The 10331-nt window shown below is 40.2% G+C and overlaps 1 protein-coding gene across 1 annotated transcript; it reads left to right on the top strand.

The window, feature by feature from the left end:
• The first annotated feature begins 230 nt into the window (after positions 1-230).
• Positions 231-1415, top strand: LOC109424633 (zinc metalloproteinase nas-14). The gene is made up of 4 exons (XM_019699797.3): positions 231-454; positions 519-680; positions 740-1173; positions 1230-1415. The coding sequence occupies exons 1-4, from the start codon at positions 388-390 to the stop codon at positions 1317-1319; spliced, it is 753 nt and encodes a 250-aa protein (XP_019555342.3). The 5' UTR covers positions 231-387; the 3' UTR covers positions 1320-1415.
• The last annotated feature ends 8916 nt before the right edge of the window (positions 1416-10331 follow it).

The following is a 10331-nucleotide window of genomic DNA, read 5'->3' as shown; positions in this document are numbered from 1 at the left end:
TGAAGTGGTTTATTTGATTTTAATGTTCAAGATCAGCAAAAGTATAATAATTCATGCTTAGGCATAAGCTTCAATCGTTAAAACATTTTTAAAAAATAATAAAAGCCATGAAACTGTACCATGTCCATTTTACCCCACCTGTTCACTTTACCCCCTCCACCCCTAGACCAAAATTAAAACCACATTTAAAATCAAATTTTGGTTTGTTCCACTTTGGCTAGCGACGACGTCGCAATCTCACCGACAATAAATTCAGTGTGACAGCCGTAGCGATTCCGGGTATTTCTTACGTTCATTTACGTTACTTCCGAATTTCAAGCCGGAGATATAAAATCTACTTATGGGATGATCAGTTCGGTACAATAAAGCAACCTAAGGACAACCGAAATGGAGCTGCACCGTTTGGCTTCGTTGTTGTTGGTGCTTCTGGTCATGCCAGATCATTCGCAAGAATGTAAGTTTGTTTTAGCAAGAATAATTACGTATGCAGGTGTAAAAGTATCTTTGTTTCTCAACAGATGACTACGATTGTGAAATTAGAACCGGTAACTTTGAAGGTGATATGATTCTTACGGAGCGGCAACAGGAAACGATCATTTCCGGGCGGAATCCAGTGGTAACGGAAGTGGATAAGTGGGCCAACAATCAGGTGCCGTATGTAATTGAAGCCGACACTTTGAGTAATGATCGACAATCAATGAAATGTGTTGAAATACCATTAAAATTTGCTCAATTTCAGCCCACGATAACGCCAAACTAATTCGAGAGGCTATGACCAAAATCGAAGTTGTCAGCACAATACGCTTTGTCCCGAAGAAGCAAGAGCGCGACTATCTGTTTATTTCCGGGGAATCGTCCGGATGTTGGTCAACGCTCGGGCGTAACAGGGGTCTAAACCGCATGAACATTTCCCCAAGCGAGTGCATGTTCGAAGGAGCCATCATTCATCAGCTGTTGCACGTACTTGGCTTAGGACACGTGACCAACCAACAAGATCGTGACTACTATTTGGACGTGAACTGGGAGAACGTTCGACCGGAACATGTTCGGTGCTTCCAGATACACGAGGGACGTGTTTTGCCGAACCATGGTATTCCGTTCGACGAGGAAAGCATCATGCACTTTGGACCGAAGCATTTTAGTCACAATGGATTGGACACTATTATTCCGAAGGTATGGATGTGTTTTTCTGAATACTGGTAATACATTTAAAACTCGTCATATTTTAGAACAAAAACCACACCTTAGGACAGCGCAATGAGATGAGCTTGAAGGATATTCGTAAGCTGAACATAATGTATCCTTGTGGATACTGTTGAAAGAGTTGCTGACGAAACTGACTTTTCAGTAATGAATTCTGTTTGAAGTTTGGATTATTTCAATATATATGTAATATCAATGCAAGCATTTGCACTGCTGGTTCTCCATCTGTTTTTAGCGATTGAAAATCCGTTTATATAGGCATTTGCCCATCAACGCCTTAACCAGATCAAATATCTGATGACATCCTTCAATTCCTTGTTGAGGCTGGCCGCCAGGAGCCTCAGTGCCTACTTCTGCTACGATGTTCTGCTGAGTTCCAATCTAACGCTTGCTTGCAGATTTCGTTCCTACTTCTGCGTAGAGTTTGGCCAAGCTACCTCCGCTTTATATACTGCCGGCATGAAGACATTCAGCCGATGAGTGTTCTCCACTGATACACACCAGGTTTCACTGGCTAAAACATGATAATAGCAGCACAGATTCCACGTTTGAATTGAACATTCGGGCTTTGGTGCGTCGACTAATCTGATTGTTATTCCATACATTTCTTTAACTCGCAAAGGCAGCCTTTGCCTTTTTATACGTGCCGCCATTTTCGTGATGATTTCATACTATAGTGTATAACAAAAGCCCCGTGTTACGCTACTTTTCTGTTCCCACTATTTCGATGCTAAGTAGTATTGAAATGTTTTGGCTAAAAAATAGCTGCTGCCACCGGCAGCTTCATGACAAAACACCTCTAATACCTCTAATTTTCGAGATTATGTAGGATTTTGTTATGGAATAAACTTTCTCTTATATATTTTTGATAACCTAACGTTAGCATACTTTTTTTTTTATTACTTGAAAAATTATCAAAATCGATTTTATCGACAATTTGGTAAAGTGATCCACTGTGTCATTTGTGTACATTTTAGAGTACGGGGTTTTCGAAAGAAATGTTAAAAATGGTAGAATGAACAACTTTGCAGAAGAAAATTTTCTTCCAGGACGCTTCTGTAAAAAGATAAAACTGATCTAGATCAAATATTACGTAGCAGGATTTTAGTAAAAATAAACCACTTCTCTAAAGACACTAAACCTCTACGATGAATATCCAGAACAATTTAGGTTTCGGCTGTCCAAAACAGGGCCAGCGCTCTGCCACAGTGTCAATGAGCGTACGCGTAGTTACAAGCGTAGTTGCGATTGTAAAATTCATACCTCATCTAGCATGTGGAGTTTGTGGCCGTGATGCTAGCGGCGTCAATCGTCTAGAAGCTTTCCGTAAGTCTTGGAGAGTGGTAAATCATGATTCCCACTCCAGTCAGGGATAACTTTTCGTCAAACGCAAATTCTCTACTGAGCCATTAGAACGATTTGAATAGGTCGAATCTGCTTAGGAGTCACAGCAAACTTACGACCTATTCCAATCGAATGCCATAACTGATTGCCTATATTTTTTTGTGTTTAAATTTCTGTGAAAGTGAAACCTTGATTGTGAAGTAATCCCGACTAGATGGACATTACAAAATTATAACAAGCTGTGTTATTTTGTAACAATAATTTTTTATAACAAGGGTTGTTATAAAACATGTACCGTTAGTAGTAAAAATAACAGAAATTCTAACAAAGTTGCCATATGATAAGAACAAAAATGTAATAACTTTTGTTATGATCATAACAAAAATATTACAAAACTTGTTCCATGAAATATGGTAGAATTAAACAAAATTATAACAAATTGTGTTATAATTCCTTGGCAACCTTTTAGGGTAAAAACTAAATTTTTATACTCATTTTTTGGGTAAATATTTTTAAGTGTGTTATTCTATTTTTAGAAAAGTAGGTGACATAAAAAAAAGTTTCCAGTATGTTTTAAAAGTTTCGGATCCGAACGGGATTTGAACCAAGACACCTACCATCGGTAGCAATCTGACGCCTCTGCCAATTAGGCCATCACAACACTTGAAGAAGGCGGTGATGGAAGCATTACTGGTTCTACGTACCGTCTTACCCCTCTGGTTCGACACGTTTTAATACGACACTTTTTAATTCGTACCCCGCTTATACGACACATGTCGAATTAAAAAGTGTTCAAGTGTCACACCGATCTACACTGTAAATTCAAACCAGTTTGATATTGCGCTTATACTCGCACCCGCAGCAACTCCTCTTGTAGCCGCAAATTTCGGAAGTTCTGAGTTGGTGCTATTCAACACCCAAACCGCCTGCAGACCAACCGGAATGAACTGAGGGTGGCAACAATCGTAGAAAGAACGAGCTTTTCATTCGCGACACCACAATATTTGATGAAATTATCTTTCATAACAAATCCGGAAATCAAAACAAAAACAAAAATAGAGTTGCCAAATTTCAATGAGCATGGTGGTGTAGGGTGACCAGTTTGTCGAATTAAAAGTTTACCCCGGTTATACGACAACAGTCGGTGTCGTATTAGCGGGGTTCATACGGTATTGCCATTTTCCTCATTCAAATGCTTGTTTGTCAAACGCACACGAGGGTGGTAGTATGACGTCACATTGAACTCGTTGACGTATAATAGACTTGATTTGTCATTAGTGATTTTGTTTTAATCTATCACAATTATATCATATGCAGATATGATAACAGCTGTAGATATAATTTAGTTATAATCCACATTTTTTTTAAATTTTATTCAATGAAATGGCATCTATCACATAAGGGGTCATCCATCGTTTAAGATGACTTCTAGCGTAACATGTGAAAAGGGCCTAAAGGCTTTTTGTAAACAAACATGTTTCGGTCGCTGTAGGACTCATCTTCATCCTCCCACGGACAACAACACACTTAACAGATAGCCCGAAGATTACTCTTTCTGATAAGCATACTCTCTAAAATAAAAACTCTCATTTTTTAGTAAACATCCATGCCGCACAGGGACTGTGTTGGAAAGACACATTTTCAAAAATTGCTCGTACGCTCACATTTTTGCAAAATATCAATATTTTTTGGTATTTGAAGGTGGTTTATAAACCCAGTGAGGTTGCCATATCCAAATTATTGCAAAATACATGCTCATGTGAGCGTACGAGCAGTTTTAAAAAATGTGTGTTTTCAACACAGTCCTTGCGTGGCATGGATGTTTACTAAAAATGTGCAGGCCGAACACATTTTTGAGCGTAGCCATTTTTGCGTGTGTGGATGCGCGTGGGTGGATCAAGATGAGCCCTACAGCGACCGAAACATGTTTGTTTACAAAGAGCCTTTAGGCCCTTTTCACATGTTGTGCTAGACTTTGGGTATTATCGTCAGGTTTGTTCTCTTCGTCTTGAGGGTTTTATCGGCCAAATTTCCTGGATATCCCGGTCAACCAGTGAGAGATTTTCGATATCGATTTGTATTGAATCAATGGCGATCGCTATCGTCAGATAAAGCATTATAAAGGAAATCCGAATCTGGTTGATACGGATGCTCACGCAGATATGACGCTTGTTTAAAACAATAAACAAACTTTTTCCAAAGTTGTATTTCTTTTTTCTTACTCAAGAGTTTATCGATAAAATCAACCCATTATCATCATTTCACGTTAGAAACTTCATTTGTTTCTACAAAATCGAGGAAGAAGTTCACAATCTTTCTATAACTTTCAAACTGTTCGCGCAATGAATTGAGTGATTGTTTTTGCGATATACAAATGTGTTGAAAATAACATAATGTTGTTGATGGAGCATCGAGCATCGAAGACTCATGAAGTTAAATTCCGAATATATCGGAAACGGTTACTTTCAGACAGGTTATTACAGTAGACGTTCGGTCAATGCAAGCGGTTTAACTACAATGCTTTTTAACTGGAAGTCCGGTAAGTGCAACAAATTTACAGTTATCGCACCGCCAAATGTCAAAATGGTGCGCCATGTTTGCCCAAATGAACAGACGGATGAAGTTCACGTCAGTTTATGGTTTGTTGATACTGTCAGGCGTTCCAGTTATCGGATTTTTGTTCGCTAAGTGAAACGTTAACATGTTGCAGTTATCGAACGTCTACTGTATCTTTGACATCCTACAAAAAGTTGAAAACTGTCTGATAAAATGTTCCAAACCTTTTTTCACGTTGTTTACCCGACTATCTATCGCGTAAGAATACAAAACTAAGGATAACAGAGAAGGAATAAAAGCTAATGGTCTGACGAAAGGGAAGTTTATCAATGTTTACTTGTATTGTTTCACACCAGACAAGACATTACATTATCTAGATTCTAGAAAATACTGTGCTGTTGCGTCAACAGGTTCTTCGCCACAGCTTCCAGAAGAAAGAATGTTCTTTGAAACGCTACAAAACACTGCAACGAAAGTAGCTGTTATGTTGGTGAGGATTCTTATTCAATTGGCACATCATCCGGGAACTATTCCGGTTTTGGATAAGAGTACAATAAAAGAAACTAAAATAAAGAAAAAGAATAGCTGTGAAATATTTGATTTCCAGCTATATTCCAGCTTACAGTTTGTATTGATAATAATATTTACATTCGAAAAGCCATGGTGATATCCCAACGGCAATGAATTCACATAACGATAGTAGCTTCAAAGCACTGCTAGTTTGGGAAGATTTTGGCAGATTATAACTAAATGATAACTCTGATGCATTTTTTAAACAAATATGATGCCAACCCCAAAATACGCGTCGCTCATACAAACAAGCGTAACGGAAGGGGAGGGGTTGTTGAAATATGACGATTTTAGCGTTGTGTTCTAAATGAATGCTATAAGTTTTGTTTTATGGTTTTTGACTCGAGTGGTCAATATTACAGAAATGATCAAACTATTTTGCGTCAATACAAAAAGCCAAACACATTTTGAAATTAATTTGTTACTAAAATGTGTTACGAAATGTTGTTATGGGCAATTATTTTAATCAGCATAATGTAACAAATACTGTTATACATCTGTTTGAATAAAAAATACAAGTTCTGTTATAATTTTGTTTTAAAAATAATAACAAATCTTGTTACAATTTTGTTATGGCTATTCACATATACGAATCCTTACAATAAAATAACATCAAATTGTGTTATTTCTAACAACGGTTGTAATAATTTTGTTATAATCTTGTTAGGAGCTTCTGGTCGGGATGTAATCCTGAATTAGCTTAAAGTGTCATTTCATGTCTATATCATGTCTTTTTCATGTGCTTACCTTACCGATCAGGCTAAGGCCGGGGTGGCCTCTGCTGTACATAGTAGCCGTCTCCATTCCACTCGGTCCATGGCTGTTTGTCTCCAGTTCTGCACTCTGCGTAGGGTCCGCAGATCGTCCTCCACTTGGTCGACCCACCTAGCTCGCTGCGCTCCACGTCTTCTTGTACCGGTCGGATGACTCTCGAGAACCATTCTAGTCGGGTTGCTATCCGACATCCTGATGACTTGACCCGCCCACCGCAGCCTCCCGATTTTCGCAGTATGGACGATGGTTGGTTCTCTCAGCAGCTGATGCAGCTCGTGGTTCATTCGCCTTCTCCAAGTCCCGTCTTCCATCTGCACTTCGCCGTAGATGGTACCGTAAACCGGGGTCAAATTGATCTCCGGGTTGAAATTGATCAGTCGTTTTTCCGGTAGATAAAGTATCTTTTAAATAGTTTCCTAACATATATCATTAAGCATAGGATTCCTACATTACGATACTTGGAAGTAAACTATGTAAAAAGTGCTTGATCTAACCGAAAAACGTCTGATCAATTTCGACCCAGAGATCAATTTAACCCCGGTTTACGGTACGCAACACCTTCTGTTCGAAAACTCCAAGAGCGCGTTGGTCCCCTGCACGTAGGGTCCATGTTTCGTGCCCATAGAGGACGACCGGTCTAATCAGCGTTTTGTAGCTAGGTAACTTCGTGTTACGGCGAACTCTATTCGATCGTAGAGTTCTGCGGAGTCCAAAGTAAGAACGATTTCCTGCCACAATGCGCCTCTGAATTTCTCTGCTGGTGTCGTTGTCGGCGGTCACCAGTGAGCCCAAGTACACGAATTCTTCAACCGCTTCGATTTCATCACCGTCGATATAAATTCGGGGTGGCGGGCGCGGTGATTCCCTGGAGCCCTTTTCCATCATGTACTTTGTCTTCGACACATTAATGATGTTACGTTTGTATTAGTCGGATGTATGTTTCCGCCATCGTCTCAAATTTACGAGCAATAATATCAATAACATCAGCGAAACCAAGCAGCTGAACGGACTTCGTGAAAATCGTTCCACTCGTGTTTATCCCCGCTATCCTAATTACACTCTTTAAAGCAATGTTGAACAGCAAGCACGAAGGACCATCACCTTGCCGTAACCCTCTGCGAGATTCGAAGGGACTCGAGAGTGTCCCTGATACTCGAACTACGCACATCACTCGATCCATCGTCGCCTTGATCAACCGTGTCAGTTTATCCGGGAATCCGTATTCGTGCATAATCTGCCATAGCTGTTCTCGATCGATTGTATCATACGCCGATTTGAAATCGATGAACAAGTGATGTGTGGGCACGTTGTATTCGCGGCATTTCTGCAACACCTGGCAGATGGCGAACATCTGATCCATTGTAGCGCGTTCACCCATGAATCCAGCCTGATATTGCCCCACGAACTCTCTTGCAATCGGTGATAGACGCGGCCGGCATAAAATTTGAGAGTACCTTGTAGGCAGTGCTCAGTAGTGTGATCGCACGATAGTTCCCGCAATCCAACTTGTCGCCCTTTTTGTAGATCCACTTCCATCCACCCCTCCGGTAATACTTCCTCCTCCCAAATCTCGGTAATGACCCAGTTTAGTGCTTCTTCACCGTATTTTAGAATCTCGCTTGGTAGTTGGTCTGCTGCAGCGGCTTTGTTGTTTTTCAACCGGCCAACCTCCTCCTCAATCTCTTGGAGGTCAGAGGCCGGAAGTCTTTCGTCCTGTGCACATACTCCTAGATCTGATACCACGCCACCTTCGGTACTTGCAACGTCGCCATTGAGGTGCTCATCGTAATGCTGCCGTCACCTCTCGACCACCACACGCTCGCTCGTGAGAATATTCCCTCGGCACATGTCGGCTTGTGGCACAAAGCCTCTGCGCGAGCGGTGCAACTTCTCGTAGAACTTTCGTGTGTCCTTAGCGCGGTACAGCTCTTCCATCGCTTCGCGGTCTCGTTCTTCCTGCTAGCGCTTCTTCATCCGGAAGACTGAGTTCTGCCTGTCCCGCGCCTATCTGTAACGCGCCTCGTTCGCTCTCGTACGGAATTGCAGCATTCTCGCCCATGCTGCATTCTTCCCGTTTTTTAACTGTTCACATTCGCCGTCGTACCAGTCGTTTCTGTGATTCGGAGTCGTGAAGCCTAGAGCTGTAGCCGAAGTACTACCTATGGCGGATCGGATGTCCCTCCAGCCATCTTCTAGTGTAGCTGCGCCAAGCTGCTCTTCCGTTGGTAGGGCCACTGCTAGCTGTTGCGCGTAGTCTTGAGCCACGTTACGAAGTTGCTCGATGTTGAGCCGCGGCGTTCGACTTCGACGCGTGGTGATAACTGTCGAAAGTTTTGAGCGCATCCATACAGCGACAGCCGAGGGGCATGCGCGACCATATTGTGTGACCAATGCACAGTGGTCCACGAACCAGATTTACGAGGAAAGATGCATTCAACGCCTTCAAATGAGTTTTTAGGCAAATATGGTCTTCAACAAAGTTGTCCCTAATAATTAGGCCCTTTTTAAAATGTGCATGAAAATGAGAGTGGTTCATATTTTCAAAGAAATTGGTAACCAAACTTTTTTATTTGCAAGAATAAATGTATACATTCTTCGGGAAAGTTGTAGATCTGTTAATTTTGAGCAACTTTGCTGAAGACCCTTTTTTGTAGTCTTAAAATTTACCGATCTAGAGGTATTCTTCTGAAAAAAAAAACGGTTTTCTGACGTTAACTTTTTCAGGATCGATTTTTCATCAAAGTCCCCCAAGAAACACTTGTAGAGCATTTAAAGACGCGTCGTTTCGTGCGCTGAGATGGTCGTTATCTCTTTTAGTTCAGAATTTACAGGCGTTTTTCTTTAAAAATCATAGTTTTTTCAAATGGGTTTATGATGGGTTGGGGTAAACATAAAAATATCTTTTGCCCGCATTCAAAAGAAGAAATGCTGCTATAAAACATATCAAAAAATAAGAGGGGTGTTATTTTTGTAACTCAAGTGAAAAATACTTGGAAAGTGCCTATTTTTTCTTGAAAATCATCAATATCTTTTGAACGGAATGACGTAGCAACATTCTCAGCGCACGAAAATGCGCGTTTTTGGAAGCTTTAAAAGTGGTTCTTAGGTGACTTTGACGAGAAATTTAAAACAAAAAAGATAAAGCAATAAAACGATTTGTTCTAGCGTCACCCTATGAAAACTATGGGAAAATGCTCCAAATTTGGTCAAACCAGTTTAATCGCTTTATCTTTTTTGTTTATTTTCCACTTGAGTTACAAAAATAACACCCCTCTAATTTTTTATATGTTTTATAACAACATTTCTTCTTTTGAATGCGGGCAAAAGATATTTTTTATGTTTGCCCCAACCCGTCATAACACCTTTTTAAAAACTATGATTTTTAAGAAAAATGCCTGTAATTTTTGAACCAAAAGAGATAACGACCATCTCAGCGCACGAAACGACGCGTCTTCAAATGCTCTACAAGTGTTTCTTGGGCGACTTTGATGAAAAATCGAATATCAAAAAGTTAACGCCAGAAAACCGGTTTGCCTTGAACCACCCTAAGCTTATTCAGAAAACTACCTCTAGATCGGTCAACTTTAAAGCTACATAAAAAGTGTCTTCAGCAAACTTGCACAAAATTGATGGATCTAAAACTATCCCAAAGAATGTATATGGTTATTCTTGCAAATAAAACTTATATCTACGTATGAACCCAACCTATGAAAAAAATCATCGATTTCTGAGAACCTTCGTACACCAAAACCTCCATTTAGATAACGAGTCGGGACTGCCTAAATAGAATTTTTACCTAAATGAATTCATTACCTAAATATTCAGTTTGTTACCTAAATGGATTTGAAGATTGCAAAAAAGTTTAAGGAGGAGGAGTGACCTGG

The sequence above is a fragment of the Aedes albopictus genome, chromosome 3 (genome assembly GCF_035046485.1).
Source record: "Aedes albopictus strain Foshan chromosome 3, AalbF5, whole genome shotgun sequence".
Lineage (NCBI taxonomy): Eukaryota > Metazoa > Arthropoda > Insecta > Diptera > Culicidae > Aedes > Aedes albopictus.
Note: the sequence above shows the minus strand (reverse complement) of the source record. Positions and strands in the feature narration are given on the sequence as shown.

Bases quoted from the DNA above. Each gene is read 5' to 3' on its own strand.
- LOC109424633 (XM_019699797.3), top strand. From the start codon at position 388: ATGGAGCTGCACCGTTTGGCTTCGTTGTTGTTGGTGCTTCTGGTCATG. The intron at 455-518 runs GTAAGTTTGTTT...GTTTCTCAACAG, and splicing joins GCCAGATCATTCGCAAGAAT to ATGACTACGATTGTGAAATT. The intron at 1,174-1,229 runs GTATGGATGTGT...GTCATATTTTAG, and splicing joins TGGACACTATTATTCCGAAG to AACAAAAACCACACCTTAGG.